This window comes from Lepidochelys kempii, chromosome 5, assembly GCF_965140265.1.
Source record: "Lepidochelys kempii isolate rLepKem1 chromosome 5, rLepKem1.hap2, whole genome shotgun sequence".
Classification (NCBI taxonomy): Eukaryota; Metazoa; Chordata; order Testudines; family Cheloniidae; genus Lepidochelys; species Lepidochelys kempii.
The window spans coordinates 58,603,609-58,630,561 of record NC_133260.1 but is presented as its reverse complement, the minus strand read 5'-3'; the positions used below and the strand labels follow the sequence as shown (position 1 = coordinate 58,630,561).

The 26,953-nt window shown below is 39.0% G+C and overlaps 1 protein-coding gene across 4 annotated transcripts in view; it reads right to left on the bottom strand.

Annotated features, from left to right (window-relative positions):
* Window positions 1-26,953, bottom strand: part of ADGRV1 (adhesion G protein-coupled receptor V1) — a 412,710-nt gene that overhangs the window by 58,137 nt on the left and 327,620 nt on the right. For all 4 annotated transcript variants that reach the window (XM_073344461.1, XM_073344462.1, XM_073344463.1 and 1 more), the window contains one exon: window positions 12,490-12,647. In XM_073344461.1, the coding sequence (XP_073200562.1) occupies window positions 12,490-12,647 (158 nt within the window). The remainder of the gene's footprint in view (window positions 1-12,489; window positions 12,648-26,953) is intronic.

The following is a 26,953-nucleotide window of genomic DNA, read 5'->3' as shown; positions in this document are numbered from 1 at the left end:
TAAAGAAGCTTTAGTTTTCAGATCTCTCTCACTACCCTTTGTGCACCTGAATATCTTTCTTTAAAGGACTAACATTGGAGTTCATGCTCCAGTGATGACCCGGTGCATTTCTGAGGTTGCCCACTCTTTGTCTTGTGGTGGTGGGTGGGGGCAACGGGGGTGGGGGTGGGGGGGTGGTAGGGATATGGATTTGTGTTGTCCCTCACCTAGAGCACCACCTGCTGGCTGATTTACCAAACAGATCTGAAAGGTTCAGTGTGAGACAATCCAATTAAATGAGACAAATAGGGACTCTTGCTTTATGGGTGGGGAAGTGTACACGTGGCTTTGGTAAATATGTAAACTAAGTGGAGGAGTTCTCGATAAACACTGGAAGTTTAGAGGAAAAATAAGGAAGATTTGCTTCCTAGAATGGTGGGGGGAGGGGCCTGTGGGGGAGGGAGAATCCAAAATATGAACAATACTAAAATTTATGACTCTTACATTTTAAACTGAGAATATAGATTTGTCACTGATTTGTTGTTACTTATGCTGCAAATTAAACAAGAATATGGTCCTGTAAAAACATGAGCATGTGAGTAACTTTATTTAACTATTCTCATTGTCTTCAAAGTTAGTATTTGCATGTTGAGTTCACTCACATGCAAAAGTGCTTGCAGAATCTGGCCTTAAGCACAAAACCCAGACAATATAAAGAGATGTTTTCAAAAACTTAAACTATATATGTCTTTCTGGATTGCCTAATATCCAGATATATTTTATACATGTTTGTCTTCCTATATTGCCTTATATCCAGATATATTCATATCTCTTATTGTATTTGTAGTCCACAGGATCTAAGTAATGTTGAGGAAATGATATGGCAATACAGTGCAAAGTTCACAAAAAGGGGAAGCAGAATATAGCATAAATAAATAAAATTCTTTTCTTAAAGTCAAGTGAATCTGGATTGGCTTCTACTGTTGACAGTTCTCATGACAGATTTCAAAGTCCATATTTGCCCAGTTTTGTAAATTTCACTTTGCAGAGGTGTTCTGCAAAGCATTGCCCCTTCTCCTTGTAATTAATGCTATGCCAGCAAATTTGACAGACAAGAGAGGGATATTGAAGAAAGGTAAATGGGAATACACAGGAGCATGTACAGCCTTCCTTGCCTATGTTTCCTATTGGTGTCAAGTATCAGGGGGTAGCCATGTTAGTCTGTAACCACAAAAACAACAAGGAGTCCAGTGGCACCTTAAAGACTAATCTTCCTAGACATTCTAAAACAAATTTAAAAGAAGCTATACTTGAACAAAAAAACTTCAGAAACAGACTTCAAAGAGAAACTGCAGAACTAAAATTCATTTGCAAATTTCACACCATGAATTTGGGCTTGAATAGGGACTGGGAGTGGCTGGCTTATTACAAAAGCAACTTTGCCTCTCCTGGAATTGACACCTCCTCATCAATTATTGGGAGTGGACCACATCCACCCTGATTGAATTGGCCCTGTCAGCACTGGTTCTCCACTTGTGAGGTAAATCCCTTATCTTCATGTGTCAGTATAATAATGCCTGCATCTGTAATTTTCACTCCATGCATCTGAAGAAGTGGGGTTTTTTACCCATGAAAGCTTATGCCCAAATAAATCTGTTAGTCTTTAAGGTGCCACTGGACTCCTTGTTGTTTTTGTGTTTCCTATTAGGTTCCAAGAGAAAAGTCACATGAACACAGCCATCGCATTGGCTGCCTATCTTCCAGCAAGGCAGGGAATAATTACTTCAGGGACTTTATTATTATTTTGACAATTAATCTTATTAAATGAATGTTTAAACTTTCACTGTGGGGGGAACTACTTGGAAAAAAGCACAGCATGAGCTGGTGCTGTATTTTTCAGGTTTCCCCACATAAGACCTGAACCTGCTCAATGAGAACTTTGATATTGACTTCGACATGGACAGGGCATTGTTTGACATTATCTCAGTCATGACTTTCAAATCACCTGCTGTACCTTTCCTGACCAGATTACGTCACGATTTTGTGTTGCAGATGAAAATCTACACTATGTATGACAAATGGAAACCTAGAACTCCTGAGGTGAAAAGCTAAAGCAATAAAATAAAGGAACACTTAGCTCTCCAGAACAGTTAACAGGATACATTCCTTATTAGTGGAAGATACCACAACAAAGCCACTTCAGCCAATAGAGTCCTACGGCCTGAGCACAGAGCTGGGAACCAGAAAACTCAATTCTAATCCTGGTCTAGGTATTGACTTTCTCCTCTATGGCCAAGGACAAGACATCAATCGTCTCTTACTCCATTTGACCATCTGCAAAATGAGGCTACTAATGCCTATTTATCTCAGAGTGGTATTGTGAGGATAAGATAGGTCCCTATGCTCCCCACTGATGGATGGAGAGGAACACAATACTGCTAACTGAAGAAGGGAAATGTGACTATGCAACACGTTGCTCTCTTCATAGCTCTTCCATACCAAGGACATGATCCAAAGCCCACTGAGGTAAATGGAAAGATTCCCATTACTTTCAATGGACTTTGGAGCAGGCCTTAGCATAGTACATGTTGTTTAAGAGAAACCAGCATGCAAGGTTGTCCTGAGATGCATTAGGTTTGGTCATGATTTTTCCATTGCCGCTTCAGGGTCTTATGATCAGCTGGCTGCAGGGCCTACCCAGTTTCACTTCCACAGAACCAACCCCAGAGAGGAAAGCATGCAGCAAATTTGCAGAAAATGAACCTGCAAATGTTTTGGGGTACGTATCAGCCATGGAAAGAAGTTACTCACCTTGTGCAGTAACTATGGTTCTTTGTGATATGTCTCTCTATGGGTGCTCCACAACTCACCCTGCTCCCCTCTACTTCGGAGTTCTCATAATAAACTCTGTGGTAGAAAAGGAACTCGTGGCAGAGCACATGCAGGGTGCAATATATGTGTGAGTCAAACGGACACTGCTACTAAAATTCTCCAATCAGCAGCACAGGAATGCAGACACACCTACAGTGGAAGTCCCATAGAGACACTACTTGAAGAAGAATGGGAACATGCATGCCATCACAGTGTCTATAATCTTCACTCCTATTGACTTCATAAAGTGTTCAAGTGTTTTAAGATGTAGAACACTTTAAAGCACTAAGTATTATGTAGTGCTATATTTCTTACTATAAGTGTTAAGTATTTCTTTTCACACTATGTTGTATGCATCACTGAACCAGATCCCCAAAACACTGATTAGATATTTGCTTTTCGTATTTTTGAAAAGATAACATATAATTGGCAGTTCTATTTGCTAATATCTGAGAGTAATAAACAACTAATTCTTTTGTGAGAATTACCACATTTTTATTTTTAAACATAAAGTAAGGAATTGTTCTATTATCTACTTAACACTTTTCTATAAATAGGGAAATTCAGTAGTTACCAGTACAGCTATTCATTTATCTGTGTTCAAATGTTAATGAATAGAAATGCCATTTCTTTGTCTAAATCTCACAATCATGTTCAGTACCTTTGTATTCCTTTAATTAACTTAGCTCACACTTCCATGTAAAATGGAATTAATGCAATGTAGTGAAGACAAAGAGCAGTAATGTACACACATTCTAAAACCCATAGTTGGGCCTAAGAAGTTAGCAGTGCAAAAAAAATTGCAAGTAAGTTCAAACAACTTCTTATAGTAGCTTTTTATTTTCATTTGCAATGTAGCTTTACCACTGGAAAACTCGAGTGCTGATGGAACAAAATGAATCTGCGGAGCATGCCAAAAGCAGCATTTCTGCATGTGCAAACCAGATTTTTGTATGTGCAATACTAACTTTAAGTAATTTTAGCCCCCCCAAAAAATATATTCTGAAATCCATAATGACTTAACATATCTTAAGAGTAAAAGATGAAGAAAATGGATTGATAAGCTCTCTCAATCTGAAGTACTTTTGAAGTATGGGGAGCCTCATTCTAATGTCACTTCCCCACCAGCACTTATCAAGAACAACACTAACTCAACTGAATTATACCAATGTAAAACCAGTTCAAGTAAAATCAGAATCAAGCCCAGTAAATCTAACAAGATCTCAAAGACTTCAACTGAGATGGTGAACTATAACTCTATAATAAATATAACCACAAGCTTTGGGATCTGCATATGTCGATTTAAAAAGATACAAAGTGTGTCTCATGCTTGCTGTGTGCCCAGTTTTGTTATAAGAACATCCTCGGCTTTATTATTCAGCAGTATTGTCAATAAGGAGATCATAGCCTATTAATATAATGCTGAAGCTCAGCCACTATTTGTAGTTCAAAAGCTGTCTGAGTTCACCTCATTGACATTTCGTTCTGACAACTGGGTATATTTTGATCAAACAATGCCTCAAAAACTAGGACAACTAAACCTGCTAAGCAACTGTAAAATATCTGGTTTTAAATAGTTTGCAAAAATAGGTACAGGGTAAGAAAAGAGAGTATCAATAAATAGGTCTGAATTCAATAGGGCTTGGAGTTGAAGAGACGAAATGTCTGTGGTTTCTTTATGGAAAAAAATTGTGCTTTCAGACAAATTCTTTTCTCTTATAGTTAAGTCTAAAACCAAACCATGATCAAATAAAGAGCAACCACCCACCTACATATTCCCTCAATAAACCTCAAGTAATACAGAATAGAAAGCTGTGGTGGAACAGTAAAGTCAGCGGCAGTACAGTGTGGGTGGGACATGTTGCAACACAGCTTTGGTGTGCATTATATACTGTAACTTGAACTGTATTTGATCGCTACCCATGGCAAAACTACATATCACCCATTGTTTATCAGTTTAGTAGATGGAGAGTTTCATTTAAGTTACTGTCAGTCCATCCATTTCCTGAAAATATGTATTACCACCCTGATTGGGCATACCTGTTTCTGTGAGATCCAGTTCTTTTCCATAGTTACAGGTCTTTTGCTCCTTGTCTTAATTATGGAATTCCCTCCTCTCAAATCATTATTGGCCCAACCTTTGGATTAAATTTTTGTCCAGTTTTTACATATACAACTGGGTTGTGCATTGTCTTAGGGAAAGAGTCAAATTATGCCCAATGTGGTTGAATGGCTTTAACTGTGAGACTCAGACCAGATCATGACACTCATGCATTGTGAAAAGCTCTCTGATTCCCATAAGGAAATGCTGAAATATGCAGAAACAGGCAGAAAACAAAGATGAGAGCAAATATGGGGAGAAGAAGAAGAGTAAATGACAGAAGAAAACTGAGGAGGGAACAAAGGGAGCAAACAAGGGGTGAGCAAAGTAGGAAGAGCAAACCGGTGTTCCCCATTTTGGTCCGTGTCACAAATTTTGATGACTCGTGTCACATGTTGGCAAGTCTGAGTTAAGGTGAATCCAGAATTCCCAATTCACTTTAACATTGTGCAGTTTTGTTTGTTTTAGACTTGTAGGCTATATATTTATAGTTTGACAGTGCCAGTCATAACTGACTTTGTAAGGGAAAGCAGAAGCCCTGGGTACCTGTTTGCACAATTTGAAATACTGTGTGGAGTGTACATTAATTAATCCCGTCTTCAAAAATGCCATTTACATGAATGCCCCACACTTTGCAGTTGTTAAAACTAGTGACTCTGAAGGTAAACAATGAACGTTAAAGAGAAGCACATTCCCAGTCTAAGAGTTTAGGGAACCAGGAGCTCTTCTCTAACAATGAATTCATAATAGCAATAATTAACATACCCTACAAACTGGACTTCAGGCTAAGATTCAAGTCACGGGAACAGAAGATTATAAAAATGTGTCAGAGTATCATCATAAGAAGTAATCTATGTGAATAAATGATTAGAAAAACATCCCACTGCTTCACAGAACACCAACAGAGCAACCTCTGTGTGATCAGCGATTCACATTATCATGAACAATCAGCCAGCAGAATTTTGAATAAGTTGCAACTTCAGGCAAAGCAGCAGGAAAACCTATAAAAGGCAAATTACCATAATGCAGCTGAAAAGTGGCAAAAGACACAAACAAGAAACAACTGCCTTATTGGTCTGGTGAGTTTTAGGCAATTATGCTGTAATAGTAAAACTGGATGACAAAGAGTTGTTACAGCCCTAGCTGAGCTCCCCCTTTGCAGACAGTCACCAGGCTTCTGGACCCAAAGCCTTGGATCCCATGTGCTCTTAAGTTTACTGAGTCTGAGCAGCATCCAGACACTGGCTCTATATCCAGCCTTTCATGCACACTCCTGGAATACAGACTCCAATGCTGGTACCCCTTTCTGGAATGTGGGGCCCTGCAGCTCAGCTGCCTTAGGCCCCCAAGACAAGTATGGACCTCTTAAGTCTCCCCAGTAACTTTTGTATGCCCTCTCCATAGCTCCATCCTGATGGGCACTCTGGATTAAAACTTCACCCTTTGGGGACTTCGTGACAGTTACAGCAAGTAACACAGAGACTTTGCAAAGGCACCTTTAAACCAATCCCAGGTTACTGAAAGACAATGAACAAGAGATATACAGATCTATGGAAAGATAAGCACTTGTTTCATTTTCCACATCCCTCCTCTGAGTTTTTTGTGTCTTAGTGTCTTCCAGGGAGTCAAGGATCCTTCTGCATTCTCACTACTCTTTCTGGTTTTGGTCTGCCCACCTTGAGAGAGTCTCCCTTTTATGAAGTTTGTTAGGTGACTCCCACTGCATGGCTTCAAGTTTATTGCCAGCTGATTCGTTACTTAGCTCCAGCCCACCTGAAGTGCACACTGGGAAAACTGGTTCCCCCTGGGATGCAGCAAGCTCATTGTTCTTGGGTGCTTCCATTTGATTGCTCTCCGTTATTAGCCCTCCCACATGCAAGGATTTCCCGTGACACTTCCCAGGTGTGTCATCTCAAGATGGAGGCTATAGTGCCAAAGTGAAGGCATAGTATGGTTTAACAATTAATATGCCCATTCACAAAATAGAAGACATATAGAAACATATACTAATCTGTCTCAAGGGTATCAAGGGAAAGCCCTACTGATAAATTCAGCTCTTAAATAAGAAAAAAACAATATATAAAAATATAATGAATTTTGTATACATAGTACCCTGGATTTTGAAACTGCTGGTTGCTAGAATGTTAATGGCCAATTTTCTTTTTCTTCTGTTTGTAAACATAATATATTATATTTAGAAGTTCCTTTGTTATTTGTGCAACAAAAATAGCCTAACTTTATCTGATAACTGTTTCCCCCTGAATTTATTATTTAAATCTGACTCATCACAAAGAAGAACTGTCAAAAGGACCAAGACCCTTTGGGACACTTACCCCGAGGTTGAGCCAGAACAGTAGGAAAAATGTGAATGAAATGAAATGAATTCATAAACTGGAAATGGAGTATGTACCTTTTTGAGCAGAATATGCTTTTTTTTTTGGCTTGTGGAACATAAGAAATATCCTGTTATGAAAAACAAATTAAAAAAGAACTAGGTGCACACTCACAAGCACTCCTCAATGTTTGTATTTTTGCTATTATGTTGCCTATTTTTCCTCATCCTGCAGTGGTTACAGTTTTTATAACAATGGAAAAGTCAATAAAAAGAATGATTAAAAATACTGCTTGTTGTGCTTTCCCCCCTTTAGGTTGTTGAATCGGCAGTGAGAGTCTAATTTCTCTTAATTGTTCTTGGCTAGAGTTGAAGACCCACTGCAGAATCTGGATTAACTTTTCAGATACTCTATTCCTAGGTGGTCTGGAGGGACAGTGGTATTCACACACTGTGAATTTCATTGGCTAACTAGAGACACAAGTTTAGTGAAAACTGCAAAGACTTTTGCTTAGCAAGCCGTGAAGAGCTGTATGTTTAAAGTGAATGTGTAGAGCTGGGTTAATACTGAAAAACATTTTTAGATAGTAGAAATTCAAATGAATGAGCTTCAAAACTGTGCCCATATCATCTTTGTGTTCACTTTCCGCAAATATTCTTTCTAGGCAAAACCAAATTTACACCTTCAAAAAGTTCTGATTTGCTTAGATAACAAATGCATCCAATGAAGTGAGCTGTAGCTCACGAAAGCTTATGCTCAAATAAATTGGTTAGTCTCTAAGGTGCCACAAGTCCTCCTTTTCTTTTTGAGAATACAGACTAAAACGGCTGCTACTCTGAAATACATTCTTGTAAACTAGCCTTTTCCTTCATAGCATTCTCCTTTTCATGACTAGTTCAGACACTCATTCTTCCCCAAAATAATAAAAATTTGACCCTCCTGTGCCCCCCTCTCTCCTTGACCTGATGCCAGCTACCTCCAATGCCATGTGATACAACATATGGCAATGCAGATGCTATCATGTAGCAATGATGCTTAGTGTTCATATCTTCATTTGGAAAGTAGGACGACGACAATCAATTCCAGTCCTCCTTTGCCCCCTAGAAAAACCATAAGGTGGGAAGAGAGCAATGACCTCTACATGTTGCTTTGTGCCTTTGAAAAAAGCAATGTCTCCAAAATCAGTGAAACAGGAGTGTGAAACCATGTCTTGCCTTGCTCTGGTGACCTGTGATGCTGGCACAAGGATGTAGGAGAACTCAAACATGCCCAAAGATTGCAGAATTTACCCAGTCTACAGTAAAAATGGACATTGAAGAAAAATAAATGGAAAGATAAAAACCTGAATGTTTAATTTGAAAACAACCTATATTTATTCCCTATTACAGTTGGGAAATAGCCTAAAGAACTATTCCTATTTCTAACTGCCTAAGGAATTTATTCATGTGAAAACATGTTATCCCTGAAGCTGAGTTAGGGTGCAATTTTCCTCTGAGATCCATATGATAATATCCAATGTTGTTATTCTGTGCTCACTACCCAGAACATGTGGGAACCCCTTTTGCCATTGATAATAATTTATCCACACCTATAGTGAAGTACAATACTTCCATTCGTATCCAAGGGGAGAATTTTGCCCTTTCAGGGAGACATGGGCTGATATGCTGTGAAAGAGAAAGTTGTACAAGTTAAAGCTCCTTTAAAAGTTATGCTTCCAAATCTCTGGGAAAAGAGACTATGTGAAACTTTTTTGGACTCACATTTCTAGCTTAGGTTAGCCACCTAGAGCTCTGATTATTTTGAAAGTTTCCAGTGGTGTAAATGGTATTTTGGGACAAATTGTGCCGTTCCGACTTCATTCAACAAAACTCCTATTGAAGTTGATGAAAGTTCTGTTCAAGAAAAGACCATAGAATAGGTTTTAGGGACAAACCCATTGTAGTTTAAAGAATAAAGTAGAATGTCTGAGCTTTTCCCATAAACTACACTAAGATCCAAAGAGAGTAGGTGAGGCAAAACTTAGACAAGAAGTGCTCTCAAAACAAATAAATAATTCAGCAAATTGTGTGAAAAATATTTAGCCTGTGGATTGTTTGTGAAACAATTGCTGTGAATATTCGTTTTTCACTATTCACATTGGTAATTGGTCTATATCAATAGACGCATGTTATATTTACAACTTTCTAACTGAATGATTCCCGAACAACTTTCAAGATGACCACATAAACAGTTCTGCGAGTGTATACTTATATGAATATTTGTGTGCAAATGCGTACATAAATGAGAAATTTGTGACACTTTTGCTTTCTGCAAACATTCTTTGCTCACTGGAATCAACATGAAAAAAAAAGAGTTCACAAATACCAGCAAAGTGAATCATCAGTTTTTATATCCTAATATATTTGCAAATACTTTTCTTCTGTATTTGCACAGTTCTATTCTTTAAACATGATCATGAATCATGATGTCTCTCACGACACTTTGTACCCTCTTCATAGAGAGGACTACCTCAAGACATCAGACAGTTCTCTTAAAATAATCAGTTCCTTCATTCACTTTTTGATTACGCAAATGTAAAATAAAATACAGTGGAAAGCCATACTTTAAATAAAAGTATAGTAGGCCTTAAAACACAATGTATATTCCCATGAGAAGGTTCAGTGATCTAGCCTCTTCTCATGTGACAGTAAAGAAATATTGGACAAGACAGTCAAAAAGCCTATTGTTTATTATGTATATGGTGCCATATGTGTTCAGTGCATTTCACAGGCAAGTGAGATGACAGGCCCCCTATCTCGAGGAGATTACATTCTGAATATACTAATAATTAGATATTACCCTTGTAAAAGCTATAAATATTGCCAACCATACCAGAAAGCAACTTGCGTGTAATATTTTCCTTGCAGAAATCCTAAGATAATTAAAGGCCAATTTCCCTGGATGATATATGACAACTGGAAGGTTCACCCTCTTTTCCTGATAAAAAGAAGCTCTTATTGACATTTCATTTGTGCTTTCTTCACAACTTCATTTTCTCCAGACACGTCACAATGCCCTTTCCACTCTACTTTTGTACTGGCTTACAACAAAGCACTGACAACCCATACTAAGTTAACTATGCCTTTGTTCATATCTACTAGTTCATGCCTTTGATTCACCCAGGCATGGTTACTGTTAATATTTTCTGCCATCCTCCTTGCTGACTTTATGTATGTTATTGCCTAAGTATTGTCTTTCCTTAATGACACCTAGACATTGGATAGGACTGACTCCACTAGTTCTGTGCAAACAGGATTGAAAGTTACAGTAGTTAAGTAGGCCAGTGAGTTTTACATCTGATCTGGTTTTCCCATCTTACATGAATGAACCAAATGTTTTACACCTCATTTCAAAATGCAACAGATTAGCAATTCTAATATTACAAATACAAAATTAAAATTCACACGAACAGATGGAAAAGGATTAATGATCAGACTTTCATCTCAAAGCTGTAGATCTGAATCCAGGCTCAGTACACAGTGACAAAGAGCCCAATCCCACAATACGCTCTGCAAGGGTGAATCTTTGTGCCTGCACTGATTTTATTACAAGTCTAGGCCTAAATGTCATTACACCTGACAGTTCAGTGAGTGAGTGGCAGCAAGGATGCTAGTTAAAAGAACTTCCAGTTCTGGCCTACATTGAGATTCATGAGATTCATGAGCTGGTCAGAGTAGGGAAGCATTCATTACTTGTGAATGTGTTGTACTTTGCTTTCTAATTAGACAAAAGACTTAAGCCTCCAGGGCTTTCATGTACAGGAGATTCACCAAATATCTTCATACACAACCCATTGAAGAGTAAGATGGTGGATCAAAATATCTTTGAAATATGAAAAAGGATTCCTTGTAACTGAACTTACAGTATTATTCACCACTGAATAAATGAATCATTCTTTGTCACAGAGTGTGCTATGCCACTTTTAGGTAGGCTGCAGACATTGCCTTTTCTATCTCCGGAGGATAAGTAGAGAACAAAGTGCAAACAAGCCATGTAATGCTAAGTACAGATAAAACAAACTGTTATATTGTGTCATTTGGATCTAATACAAACATATATTCCTGTTAGCTAATTTGGTACTTTACCAGTGAAGGACAAATTCAACTTTGGGGAAATTCCCAGACCCCATATACTTGATATTTTATTTTTGCACTGCAAAAGATATATTTCGAATGGATGCTGTGACATGCCAGCACATATACAATACATATAATAATATCTGTTTAATTAGTAAATAGTTATTTATTTAGTTAAGGTTTTAAAACTAAATCACTGCAGTTTTTAGTACTGGAATCTAACAAAGGTACCTTTTATATACTGTATTTGCATAGTGTCATATCCTGGACTTGTGAAATGAATTTGGTAGTGACTCACTTCCTCTTTTTTATTCAACTTATTTTTTCTATAGATAGATGAAACTCTCTTTACATATAAAAACTGATTCAAGAACCATTTCACAGTTTATAAAACCTAACAGCCAAATTCAGCCTTGGCCTATGGAATTGCACCTCTTTACACCATAGCTAAATTTGATCCAAAGACACTATGAAGAGAAAACAGTTCCTTTTAGTCATCCACACAGTACCCTATTATTAAAGTGTTGGCCTAACTTACTGAAGATGACATTAGAATTTGGTTTAGTGAACACTATTTTATTAATAACCATTCTAACAGGAAAGACCAATCAATACCCATCCCTGCTGTGCTTGAGACAGATTTTTTTTTTAACTAAGCATGTTTCTTATGTGCAGAACTTTTCTTCATTTACTTGGGACTAGTACCTGAAATTTCAAAACAAGGAGTAACTCTAAACCATAAATAAACACAATCAACTCCTTATTCCTAAAGGATGATGTTCACTTTAGTGCAGAGATCCCACACAATATCCTATATTTTGCTCAAGACCATATTAAAAGTTGAAGTAGTGCAATGGCCTTTGTCTCCAATTCAGCAAGATACAAAGCATGTGCATAACTTTAATCATGGAAGTATAGTTCACTGACTTCAAAGGGACGACTAATGTGCCTAAACTTATGTATGTGCATAAGAACTTAACTGAATCAGGATTTCTATACAGGTACTCTGCACTAGACTGAATTCCACTTTAAGTTAGAATTGCCTTCAATGTTTTTATTTGCCTTCATGGAATCCTCCCATGTCTCCTACCTGCAGCATTGGTTCTTCCTCTGAAAATATCATCATATGCTTTCCACTGGGGAGTCACTTGGTAGGCATGGATGAATACCACAAATACCACCACCAGGCACATTAATGGTACGAGAGCAGCAGTGAAGAGGGCAGCATAGACATTTGGAATAAAGCATCTGAAAGAAAATAAAAAGCATCCACCATTTATAAACATTACAAACAACTTGGACAGTTACATAAATGAACTTTCTAATACAAAGACAGTAGAACCTCAGAGTTATGAACACCTCGAGAATGGAGGTTGTTCATAACTCTGAAACGTTTGTGACTCTGAACAAAACATTATAGTTGTTCTTTCAAAAGTTTACAACTGAACATTGACCTAATACAGCTTTGAAACTTCACTATGCAGAAGAAAAATGCTGCTTTTAACCATCTTAATTAAAATGAAACAAGCACAGAGTTTCCTTACCTTGTCAAATCTTTTTTTATTTCTTTAACTTTCGCTTTATTTTTTTTGTAGTTTACACTTGACAAGTAAAGTATTGCATTTGTTTGTTTGTTTTGTTGTTGTTTTTTTTCTCCATTGCAGCCTGATTGTGTACTTCTCGTTACAAATGAGGTCTGTGGTTGACCAGTCAGTTGACCAGATGCATCCGATTAAGTGAGCTGTAGCTCACGAAAGCTTATGCTCAAATAAATTGGTTAGTCTCTAAGGTGCCACAAGTACTCCTTTTCTTTTTGCGAATACAGACTAACACGGCTGCTACTCTGAAACCAGTCAGTTCTTAACTCCCGTGTTCGTAAATCATGTCTTACTAATCTATTACAGTTCTTTGAAGGGGTCAACAAACATGTGGACAAGGGGGACCCAGTGGACATAGTGTACTTAGATTTCCAGAAAGCCTTTGACAAGGTCTCTCACCAAAGGCTCTTACGTAAATTAAGTTGTCATGGGATAAGAGGGAAGATCCTCTCATGGACTGAGAACTGCTTAAAAGACAGGGAACAAAGGGTAGGACTAAATGGTAAATTTTCAGAATGGAGAGGGGTAACTAGTGGTGTTCCCCAAGGGTCAGTCCTAGGACCAATCCTATTCAACTTATTCATAAATGATCTGGAGAAAGGGGTAAACAGTGAGATGGCAAAGTTTGCAGATAATGCTAAACTGCTCAAGATCGTGAAGACCAAAACAGACTGTGAAGGACTTCAAAAAGATCTCAAAAAACTAAGTGATTGGGCAACAAAATGGCAAATGAAATTTAATGTGGATAAATGTAAAGTAATACACGTTGGAAAAAATAACCCCAACTATACATACAATATGATGGGGGCTAATTTAGCTACAACTAATCAGGAGAAAGATCTTGGAGTCATTGTGGATAGTTCTCTGAAGACGTCCACACAGTGTGCAGCAGCAGTCAAAAAAGCAAACGGGATGTTAGGAATCATTAAAAAAGGGATAGAGAATAAGACGGAGAATATCTTATTGCCCTTATATAAATCCATGGTACACCCACATCTTGAATACAGCGTACAGATGTGGTCTCCTTATCTCAGAAAAGATATACTGGCACTAGAAAAGGTTCAGAGAAGAGCAAGTAAAATGATTAGGGGTTTGGAACGGGTCCCATATGAGGCGAGATCAAAGAGGCTAGGACTTTTCAGCTTGGAAAAGAGGAGACTAAGGGGGGATATGATAGAGGTATATAAAATCATGAGTGGTGTGGAGAAAGTGAATAAGGAAAGTTACTGATATGTTCACATAATATAAGAAGTAGAGGCCACCAAATGAAATTAATGGGCAGCAGGTTTAAAACAAATAAAAGGAAGTTCTTCTTCACACAGTGCACAGTCAACCTGTGGAACTCCTTGCCTGAGGAGGTTGTAAGGCTAGGACTATAACAGGGTTTAAAAACTAGATAAATTCATGTAGGTTAAGTCCATTCGTGGCTATTAGCCAGGATGGGTAAGGAATGGTGTCCCTAGTCTCTGTCTGTCAGAGGGTGGAGATGGCTGGCAGGAGAGAGATCACTTGATCATTGCCTGTTAGGTTCACTCCTTCTGGGGCACTTGGCATTGGCCACTGTCAGTAGACAGGATACTGGGCTGGATGGACCTTTGGTCTAACCCAGAACGGCCATTCTTATGTTCTCCGAGGTTCTACTGTACTTTTGATTGAGAATATGTTTTATAAACCACACATGCTTCATTACCTACCTAAAGTAATATCACTTGACAGTGCACAATTGGCCACATGTATTCTGGTTTGGTGATGTTTTGTTTGTTTTCCACCTTCCTCTGAAGCATCAGAAATTGGCCACACGAGGAGATGGGATATCAGACAGGGAGGACCAGTGCTCTGAAGTGAAACACAGAACCCTTTCTTGATGGTTGGTTGGTGTGTCTTGCTCATTTGCTCAGTGTCTAACTGATCACCAGGTTTGAGGTCAAGAAGGAATTTTCTTCCAGGTCTGACTGGCAAGGACCTTGGGGGTTTATCACCTTCCTCTGAAGCAGAAGATGTGGTTCTCCTGCTGGGATCATCTGGGCGTGTCTCACCTAGTCAATTCCTTGCCATTGCGTGGGAGTCAGACTCTGGTGACAGCTTGGTCTCCCTCCTGTTCTCTGCCTGTGGTCTAACTAAAGACTTTGGTCTTAATATAGGAGTATCTGGGGTGAAGTTTAATGCTTGTGATACACAGGAGATCAGATAGATGATCTAATAGCCCTTTCTGGTCTTAAACTCTGTGACCTGTGTTACGCCCTGTGATTTTCCTTATGAATCAAATTAATTTCCCCTCCTAAAATGTTTTCCTGTTTAATTTAAATCCACATTAAAAATACAGGCAGACTGCTATTATATGTATTGCTTTTAGATTTTATTGAAAAGAAAAAATGTCTTCGTGCAGGTATACTGTCTCCTGTGAAGTCATATTTATGCTCTGAAACCTCTACCCTTTTCTCTTCAATTACATGAGTCACACATACTCATAGCAGGCTGGGAAAGGGGCACATTCCTCTGTGCTCTGTTAGTGGAAGCCAGTTCATGCAAGTAGATCATTCTTGCTAATGTCCTTATGTGCTAGTTCTAAATTTACTCTATCAATTACATGGGCAAGGAATATACAGAAACCTTCTTAATGAGGCCTAAAAGTTCAAAGCTCACTTTTGACTGTTTTTTAAAGAATATATTCAATCAATGGGGTGAAAAAAGCCAGTGTTTTCTAAGAAATGTACAAGGTGGATCAGATAATATCTTTTATTGGATCAACTTCTGTTGGTGACAGAGACGAGCTCTGTGTAGCTCGGACGCTTGTCTCTCCAACAGAAATTAGTCCAATAAAAGATATTACTTCACCCACACTGTCCCTCCCATATCCCAGGACCAATAAGGCTGTAACAATAATGCAAACAGTGTTTCCTGTGTATTTTATTGCAAACCGAGCCCTTTGTGTGTTGAAAGATGTTTCATGTCTTGCATACCGAAAAAATGTATGGTATAGGATTTCAGACAACAATCAGAAAATATGTGTATGCCAGATGCTCACATTTATTTATTAATGTTCCATTTGGCACCTTGAACTGTGTTATGCTCCATCTTTTTACTGTTTGATGGGAATGAATGCAAAATATTCCTAATCCCCAAATAAACTATGGTATAAAGAATAACTATAGACACTGGTCATGCATTCTGGAATAAACTATATCCTGATTAGCTTTCTAATCACCAGCATTGTTTGTTTAGATAAACATTACCTCCTGCGGCATATTTTAATCAACACTCCCCCTCACCCCCACACTACATTTTGTATGTGAAGACTTTAATTCATGTGAGCACAGAGCCAATCTGTGCAAGTAAGGTATTTTGTACTTCTACCTCCCCCTGGCAGTTACTGACACTGCAAATATAATCAAATGGGAGCAGAGTGCACCATACTGATCCAGTAAGGATATTGGCAGGAAACACTCAACAGTTAAATCATCACAGATCTTCAGATTAATAATTAGGTTTTGTGTTTGACTTTGTTTTTAAATTAGGGTCCTGAATGACTTCCAAAAAGTATGGATCTTGGAGCATGCTCACCTCTAGTAGATTTGGGCAACGTTGTGGCAGCATTTTGTACCGCAAAGAGAGTGGTAGGAAAGATCAATCATATTTAGCTTCTTCAGGCAACAATATAGTCACACAGTTTTTAGCACCACCTTTGACCATCGAAGACTCACAAAATTGCCTTTTTGCTCCTAATCTGTCTCCTTGAACAAACCTGCATTTCTGCAAGTCTGATATCTCTTAGATGTCTTGTTGTTAGCTTAAATTTACATTTTCGCCGTGTTAACTCCTTAACGTTCCTCTCAGGCCTTCCCCACTCTTGCCCTTCTCTGCCACTTTTGACACCACCACCATGCTCCCTGTCACTCAGTCCAATAATCTGGAGGTCAACTTTGACCCTCCTCCCTCTCCTTTGCCCCACACATCCAGAACACAATCAAATAACACTGCTTCTTCCACCATAACATTCCAAAGTCTGACCTTTTCTATTGGTCCACACTGCTAAAATACTCGTTGATGCTCTTATCAGTTATGTTTTGATTACTTTAACCTCCTCTTGTCTGCTCTCCCTGACACCAACTTTCCTTACTCTCATATTACCTCTCCCTTCACTAGCTCTCCCTTCTCCACCACATCAAGTTAAAGTTGCTTCCTCTCACTTTCAAGATTCTTCATGACACCCTCCCATTGCTCCAGTCTATCCGTGCTGCCAGCCTTCAACATCCATCTGCCTGATATTTTCACAAACATCTCTACACCTTTATCTGTGATGCCCATAGCTCATGGAATGCCCTCCCTAAGCTAATAGGAAAGACCAACTCCCTCCTTCTCCGCATCTCTTTAGAAGATCCATTTTTTCTGTGACACCTATGAGAAATCAGGGATAATTTTGGAAATACCTTTCTCAAATAGTACATAATGATTTAAATTCCATTTGGGGATAGCTAAAAAAAAATTCAACTTTCCCCACTATGATAATTATTAGAGACTTTTGTCCTCTAACACCAAGCAGTCAATAAAGAACGGTCTTTAAATAATTGGGTAACCAAGACTAGAAATGGCATAAAATATAGAAATGTTTGTCTACTATGGTAAAAGCTATTACAGAAAGCCCATACCATTTTTGTCTAAAAAGACTGCTTTAACAGGACTAACAGCACACAGTGGCCTGTGTGATAAAGGTCAACAAGAAAAATGATTATTTTTCCTTTGAAAAAGAGGACATTATATTAGCTGTCTGTATTGTACTTAAATTAAAACAACATCACCTACTGATCAACTGGGATCAGGACTCTTACCTCCACACCCATTTTTCCAACTTATATAAAACAAGGTTAGCACCCTTCCAGGGACAAGCAGACTTATGCATCCCTATGTTTTCCTAAATTCCTCTGTATTCTTAGTGTAGGTTTATGTCTTTTCTGGAAATCCCAATGTGACCCAATATTCCTACCCCAAAAATGTAGAGACTTATTTAAATGAAGTAAGCCAAAGGAGGAAAACAATCTATACATGAAGCTAAACGTTAGTACAATTACATAATTTGTTTTTAAAAGAAAAAAATAAGAACAAAAGAGCCTTAATTCAGTAATTCTAGGAGGTACTCCATAATAGGAGTGACACTCAATGATCCCGTCTAAGGAAAGGGAGTTCGATCAGCACATTTGGAAAGAGACCGAGAGTTTTCTCCTCTCTGTTGTCACAACTAGATTTCCAAGGACAGTCTCTTAGGCAGAGCATCCAAATGTGAAAAGTTAGATTTTCTAAAAAACTGCAAGTCTTCTGGATTATCAAACAATCAGAATCCTCTTTTAGGGACAAAGAGATGGCGGCAGGGAACTACACCCCTGGCTGAATTAATTTTTTTGTCACTGTCTCACTGAAGCTTTTCCCTTGTTATTGTTATTTCATCACCTCTAGAGAGATATGGTTGTGTACTTTGGTATGGTACTAATAATAATGGCCTAATCCAAGCTAAAAAATGAGATGAACATTATTCAGAGGTGTGAAAAATCTACCCCACTGAGTGACAGAATTAAGCCGGCCTAATTCCAGGTGGTGACAGCGCCAGGTTGACTAAAACATTTTTCCATTGACCTAGCTACCAACGATGAGAGGGGTTCTCCCATTGGCATAGGTAGTGCCTATGGTGATGCACTGCAATTGTACCACTGTGGCATTTCAAGCATAGACAAGCCCAATGTAAGACCAAATCCTTACAGGCCCAAGGCAAGTCAAATAATGGGAAAATTTGTTCAGAAATAATTACTTGCTGAAAAAACCGTCAAAATTGTCAAATAGGATTTGCAACAAATTATGTGTCTGTCAGCTGTATCTAGGCAACATATTGAAAATTAAAATCACATTTTTGCTATTTTAACTCATCTTGGATGATGATGTTTACTACCAGCTTCTGATGTTTCAGGTCGCTTATCTGATGGTCTGAGGATTCAAATCTCTCCTGAAAACATTCCAGTTTTCTTTATTTGTTGGGGCCCCAAGCTTTTAGCTGCAACCTGCTCTGCTAATACAGTTTTCTGAGACTAGTTGATCTCACTAATAAACCTCCTCACATTTCTCCACAGGGTCAGTGACTTTCTCCTCTGCAAAATGATTGTTCGCAGCTTCAGTGGACATATTGCATGAGTGTGAGGGTGCTCTTTTCCTGAGCCTCGTGGAAGCCATTTGTTCGTTTAAGGTTGTTTGCCCCTGGTTTTCAAAAGCATTTCTGCCTGTTTTAGAATCCTGCTTTATTTTTTCAGTTTATGGCAGTCACCAAAGCTAGCCTATTCTGTGCAATTTTGTTCCCACCCTTATGCACAGTAGCACTGTTGTGAAGAGTGGAGATCTCACAGTGTCTATCCACAGCAGCATGCCAGGCTTCAAACAAACCTACTCCAAAAGTAACATATACTGGAAAAAACCCACCCGCCACTCACAACAAAAACCCTAATAAAGAGACCAACTTGGCCATCCAGTAGCTAAGTCAATGCCACCTATTAAGATATTGGGCCCAATCCTGCATATCTGACTCAGACTAACTTCCCCATGATATCTGAGAAGAGAATAATGAGATTTCATCAGTAAAGAGATATAGAGTTTAAGGCCAAGAGGGACCACTAGATCACCTAGTCTGACCTCCTGTTTATCACAAGCCACTAAATCCCACCCAGTTACAGGCACTGCGCCCAATAACCGGGATCAGACTAAAGCAAGGGTAGTCATAAGCAGACCATGGGCCAAATCGAGACTGCCAGATGCTTTTGAACAGACCCCGAAATCTTTTAACTTATTATTATCATTATTATTTCATTATTTTCTCTGGAGTCTGGACCTTGACTATACCTTGACCAAAAAATTTGGACCTTGACAAAAAAATAATTGACTACCTCTGGACTAAAGTATCACAGGCCTCAGGAGACTAAATTATTGTGTGCCACAGGTTGAGAATAGGAGGAACTGAGGTGCACCAATGACCCTCTCCTCTTCAATAGCAGAAAATTGATTTGGTGAGATATACCCAGATGAACTTAGCAAGTGCAGGTTCAGGCCCATTATGTGTGTCCAAACAGTAGGAAATACTTTTTCTTCACTTGTGAAATAAACCATCCGCTCTGCTTGAGCCAATGTTTTATCTTAAGAATTCATTTTTGTCAACAGGATGTTCCTGTCATTGTCAAGTCCTCTAATCTTAAAAACTACTTCATGGCAATGAACGAGAATCCAACATAGAACTATCTGTTCTTTGGGGATGCACACAAATGCATGAAATAAGCCAAGTAATTCAGCCTTTGTTTTTATTTTGCACAGGGCAACACCCACATTGGCATTTTAAATCACTTCCCCATTTCTGAGTGGTAGCCGTGTTATTCTGTATCAGCAAAAACAACGAGAAGTCCTTGTGGCACCTTAGAGACTAACAAATTTATTTGGGCATAAGCTTATTTGTTAGTATCTAAGGTGCCACAAGGACTCCTCATTGTTTCCCCCCATTTCTAGTGAACAAAGTAAATAAAGCAACTATATTGTTGATTTTACATATAGTTCATTTCCCTAGTTTTCTTTTTGTATTACCAGACACACCAGTTACACGCAGACTTCCATTGTGCTTTACTCTTCTATTTCTTTTTAAGGCGAGAATCCACCTGGCACAGATTAGGATGTTATTTCTTTCTAATATGTCAAGAAATTGATAAGGATACATTGTGCCTGTGAGAGGACGTGATATGTCTTCACTTGATTGATAACATAATTCACTTTATTATAAGGCTAATAATAAAATAAAATAATAAAAACAGGGAAACTCATTAGCTTTCTTACACCCACGTGACATCTGTGGATTTCCTACAGTCCAAGCTCTGTGACTTACTGCTTTCATGTCCAAGCCTGTATCCCTCCCAAGATATTTTAGAAACACAAATGTAATATAAGGCCTATAACATCTACGTTATATCTTGATTCAGCAAGGTACTTTGATCTATGCATAACTTTAAGCATGAGTGGTTCTAACAGTGATATCACTGGGACTGCACATACGCTTAAATTTATGCGTGCGCTCAAGTACATTGCTGAATTGAGGCCTAGGTAAAGAGAGATCTAGTGTCATGAGCACAGCATTGGATCCAGGAAAGGAAAAAATGTGTCCTCTTGCTTACACTGATGGCTATCTGCGTACTGAGACAAGTCAAAACCTCTCTTCCTTACTCTGTGAAATAGGGGTAACAATCAGGGTACTGGATTCAGAGTAGCAGCTGCGTTAGTCTGTTCTTTCTAGTTTTTCTTTTGCAAAAAGAAAAGGAGGACTTGTGGCACCTTAGAGACTAACCAATTTATTTGAGCATAAGCTTTCATGAGCTACAGCTCACTTCAGGGTACTGTGAGGATTAGTCAATGTCTTTAAAGTACTTTGAACAACCGTGCTAAGTGTTAATAATCATTATTACCTAGCAGTGTCTTTGATGTGTACCTGACAAATTCTAGCTTCAGCCTGGGTTAGATTCTGAGGGGATCCAGCACCAAGCTGGTACACCTCCAGGAATGGGCAGAACTGACTAGGAAAGAGCAAGACAAAGGCATTCCCTAGGCAGCCTCTGCTATCACTGCTTTTGTATAATATGGCACCGAACATATACATTAAAAGAACATCATTAAGGTTGCAGAATCAAGCCCTTAAAAGTTAGAAAATGCCAGAAGCTTGCTTGTGTGTATTCATTGTGATGCAGTCTTTAACAATATACAAAATAGTTAGATACTATTTTTCCACAGGACCCTTGTCTTATACAGTGAATGGGAAGTTATTCAATATTTCTTTATATCCTTCTGATTCAATATGTGGCTCTTGATTTTATGTACCACAAACCATACAAATCTGCATCAAATACAGAATTGTTAATTTCTGCCTTGTTGTTCTCTATTGTGCTCTCATAATTGTATCTAAGGGCTTCACAGATATAATTAATTTATCTTCACAACATCCTGTGAGGTGAGTTGTTACCATCCTCATTTTACAGTTGGGGAACTGAGGCACAGAGACCAAAATTGTCAGAAGTGTCCACTAATTTTGTGTGCCCTAGGGCATGATTTCTCAGAGTACTTAGTCATTTTACAGCACTTTATGTGTTCAAACACAGCTCCAGCCAACTTCAGTTGCAATTATGTGCTTTCAGCACTTCTGCAAGTCTGATCCCGGGTGTCTTAAAAACCAGACACCCAGAAAATGAACGTACAACTAGTGGCCAACAGGGAACATTATTTTTTCAGTGACTTGTCAAAAATCTCATAAAACACTGTGGCAATGGCAGGGATAGAATCCATTTCTCCAGAGCGGCCTTCAACTTGCAAAATCATAAGACCATCATTTCTTTTCCTGCAATCCCTTCCTGATTCATTATAAACCTAATTTCTGCAACCAACAGGGGCTCTACAGACAACTGCCTTCTGCATTACACAACTCTAATTCATTCCCTGAGCATTGCCATCCTGTGCACTAAATGAGGGAGGGGTCCTATAGAAAAAATAGTAAGTGATCATATAATTAAAGATTGCATAATAAGGGATAATGAGGGAGGACAGTAGTATAGTTATTGCTTGCTCTTCCCGTGAATGCTCCCCAGAATAATCTGCACATCTCGTGTCCAGTCAGGGGAATCAAACCCAGAAACTGGAAATAAACCAGTTCAATTTTCCACTTTTCTCTGCAGCTCAGTTTTTATTCTCATTCACCATCATGGTGAATGTCTGAGAATATACATTTTGTTCTACAGAGTCAGAGTCAGAGATGTGTAAGAACTGAACTGAAGTACTAACGGGGACATTTTGAAGTAAGATATAAATTGTAGCTCTACAGAAAATGACTTCACCACACAGACTATTTCCCTTAACGGCTACCTTCGCAATCGGTGTAATCCACCCCAGTGCACATGCATAGAAAGATGTTAGCATGTGCACAGAAAATACTCATGACACTTATTTACATCCTATTTCACATTAGACTGAAGTTGCCAGCCTACACCCTTGAGCATAAGCAAACTTATCCCTAGCCTTGATCAAGAAACATATGACACAATCTAAACTGTTTAATAAAGTTTCTTGGAAAAGCAAGATCCCAGATATAGAAGGGAGAAAAACACACTTCCAGCTGCAGGCTGGAGTGGAAGTGTTTACATTAGTTTCCAGTCCTGAACAGCTTTTACCAAAAGCTTTCGTTTCAATACTAATACGTTTCAATACTAATGTGTCTTGTACAAGTGATATGGGTTAGGAAGTCTTCACTAAAGTTGTGCAGACCATGTGAAGATGAGATTGCAATTCAAATGATCTTGATTGCAGGGATTAAATATATATTTTATTTTTAAATGTCCAAGCATATATTAAAAAAAGAAGACTGTGCACACATGAACACACCCAAAGTGTTCAGTGTATTCCAAGAGCTCAGAAAACATCTGGAAGCTTGAAGTGCATTCTCGGTACATTCATCCCAGTTTCATGTTCAAAGGTCTTCACGCAAATTAATAGTGAAAGTATCAACACCCCAAATTTACAGATTAAAAAGGAAAATGAGTCAGAGGGGACATGCTCAAGGCTGCAGAGGGAGTCAGTGTTGGGTGTGGGATTAGACTTTAGGAGTTTCTGGCTACCGACCTCCGACCTCCGCTCACACAGAAAGACCTCCCTCTCTCTAAGGGCTTGTTTACCTGTGTGTACACAAGTTTTGTGTGCTCAGTTTTAGCAGTCACTTTCAAAAAGAGACCCTCTCACCTTAAGTTGAAGCACAACATACTCATCTAGTATGAAGGAAGATTAAAAAAGAATCTAGGGAGAAATCCTGGCTCCACTGAAGTCAGTGACACAACCCATAGACTTCAATGGAGCCAGTATATCCATTTAAGATATCACATTGCAGTCTTGGGCATAACTTTTGGGGAAACTTGAACATCAAGCTAAATACTATAGGCCAAGCTTTTCAAAAGTGACTAGTGATATTGGGTGCCTCAAAAGTGACTAGTGATATTGGGTGCTTAATTTGGAGGTCCAAATTAAGGCATCTTAAGGAAGTGCAATTTTTAGAAGCTGGGTGCACAACAATTTTTGAAAAATCAGGCCCCAGTAATGACTCTCAAGATGGGCCTTTAAAGGTTGAGCTACTCAAAATCACCTAAAAGTTTTGAAAATATCTGCTTAAATCAATAAGAGCAGCCACCATAGGAAAGGCATTATTAGGTCCTGAGATACAGCAGATAGCCTCTTAAAGACAACTGAGCTATTCTGAAAAAAATATCTGTCAACCATTCCTTTTCATCACCCCAATCACATTTTAATGTAACAAATACAATAATCCACTAGTTGATTTTATAAGAGGTGTCCACTGAAATATACTGAGGAGAAGAAATAATGTTTTATTTCACCAACCACACATTAACCTTACAACAGGCATACTTGAGTGGCTGAAATAAGGAAAACAAAGGCAGATCTAAACACAAAGCTGAACTCTTGGCAAGTTTGGATCTGTCATCCTTTCCAAACCAATGATAATTAGTGCCTGTGCCTATGCTGTTTCAGAGACTGTGTGTTCAATGTTTGAGCACGTCTGCCTAAAATAGATAACATCAGCCACTGAAATATGACATGAGGTTAATATGTGAGTATAGCTTTGATTAAATGAAACATCATTTTTCTTTCCTTCAGTATATTTTAGGGGATATCCCTTACATAAAACTCATTTATTATTACATACTTATTTGATTTACTCAATATCAAGTACTGTTTCAAGAGAAAAACTTTTCTTAAAAAGATCTACTATAAATATCAGGATTTTACAGCATCATGGGCCACGCAAGGCCAAGGATGCCTTGATTTAAAAAAATAATTAAAATCCCAATGCCACAGAAGCTTTCTTGAACCTGAGTGTTAATGCTCACATGCACTTTCCATTTCAAACAAGCCATCATGCATAATGACCCTGGTACCCAGACTGAGATTTAAAACAGAGCAGCACAAAACTCATGTGTACTGGATACATTGGTGTATGAAGCTTAGCACTGCAAAGTAAATGCAACAATACCAAGCCTCAGGTAAAGGTAGAGTATGTGCCCTTTCATAATGAAAGCGTTTAGAAATAATTTAATGTTGTGATGTGATAGACATTCTGGGCTAGACCTTTCATTCCAGCCAAACTACTCTTGCCAAAGGATTGAGTTGGAGGGTGAGAAAGTGGTTCAAAGTCACCTTTATGCTCTCTTGGTTCTGAAACCAGCGAAGGCCTAGTCAGTCCCCAGGACAAATAAGAGCAGCCTCAAGGTTACTCTAAATTACACCTGACAGCCCACATCCTAAAGGAGCTATTCTGGCAATGGGGTGAAAGGATGCCTGCACCAGGAGCTGTGGGCAGGGGTGGCACAGGAGCTGCTATGGAGTCTCTCCAACACCTGAGGATTTCTCCACACCAGGGAGAACTAATGCTCAGGGAACTGGATTCACCAATTTTCTGTCTGCTTAATACTACTGGAGAAGCACACAGCAGCCAGGGCAGGGGGCCATCTTATTTACCTGATGCAAGTAGGCCTAACTCTGCTAACGTAATTACACAATGTAAAATTAACACAAGTTTGGAACCAGGGCCAAAGGGAGTTTTCAAAGGCGGCCTAATTGAGGCCTTGTTTACACTACCAAGTTTTGTCACCAAAAACTGCCTTAGTTTAGTAGCAAGAGCATACACACTACAATGGGACTTTTGTCGCGAAAAATGCCCAGTTTTGGTGACAAAAAGCTTCCACCCCTTCAAGAGACTTTTGTCTTTTCCCTTCCCTTTAGTGTCAACAAAGAGCCAGTGTAGACACTGCTGATTGTTTTGTCCACAGAACTGGCTTCCACCAGTGTCCCACAATGCCTGCCCTGATTGCTCTGCTCAGTGTTTTGATCTCTGCTGCCTTGCAGGCATGCGCCCCTCCCCTTTCAAAGCTCCAGGAAGTATCTGACAGCTGAGTGTGCTGCTCCGTTTGGGGAGCAAACAAAGAGCAAATCATTGGAATGCTCTTTTCCTGCCCTGCACTAGGAACACAGCAGCAGGCAGACTGCTGCTGCAGGGGGAAGGGGACACACTGCTGTGCTGCTTTGCCATTCCTCAAATGAAGAGCTCACAGAGCTACTCATGATGCTGCTTTCGACAGCTGAGGGGGGCTGTGGGAGAATTCGGAGAGAATCCCAAGATGTGCAGTGTTGTTCCCCACAACACTGCACTGTGGGATACATGCCCACGGTGCATTGCTCACCCTGTCGATGATGGCGTCCCCAATGTGGATGTGATCTGTGGATAGAGGGAGCAAGTGTGAACACCCTTTGGCGATTTTTGTTTGGTCGCCTTTTGGGTGTCGACATAAGTTTTGTCAACAAAACTTGGTACTGTAGACAAGCCCTAAGTTAGGCACCAAACTGCCATTGACTTTCAGTGGGGTTGGGCATCCAACTCCCTTCAACCCCTTTGAAAATCCCAGCCACTGTCTTTTTGAGAACAGCTTAACAGGCTGCAGATGAACTGTATGATAAGCACAGGTTGGACAAGTAACATAACCTACGCTAAATTACAGACTGAGCTCAAGTTCTCCCCAGTAAAATGAATTTACAAAAGTATTGTAAAATGGCTAAATTTCATGCATTAGTGTTAAAAGGTTCTCGAAATTATAGTCATTGCACAAATTTGGAAATTTGCATCTAGATTATTTGAGGATTTCCACATGAATGTTAGAGATGTGTGTGTTTTAATTGTGAGTGTGTCTGGTCAATTTTATGAAGTATGAGTCTGTTCTAAAGCTCCTTGAAGTCAAAGGCTTTGGACCAGGTGCTAAATAAATGGGGTGAGACCCTGGCCCTACTGAAATCAATGAGAATGTTCCCACTGACTTCAGTATGACCAAGATTTCACCCTAAATCTCT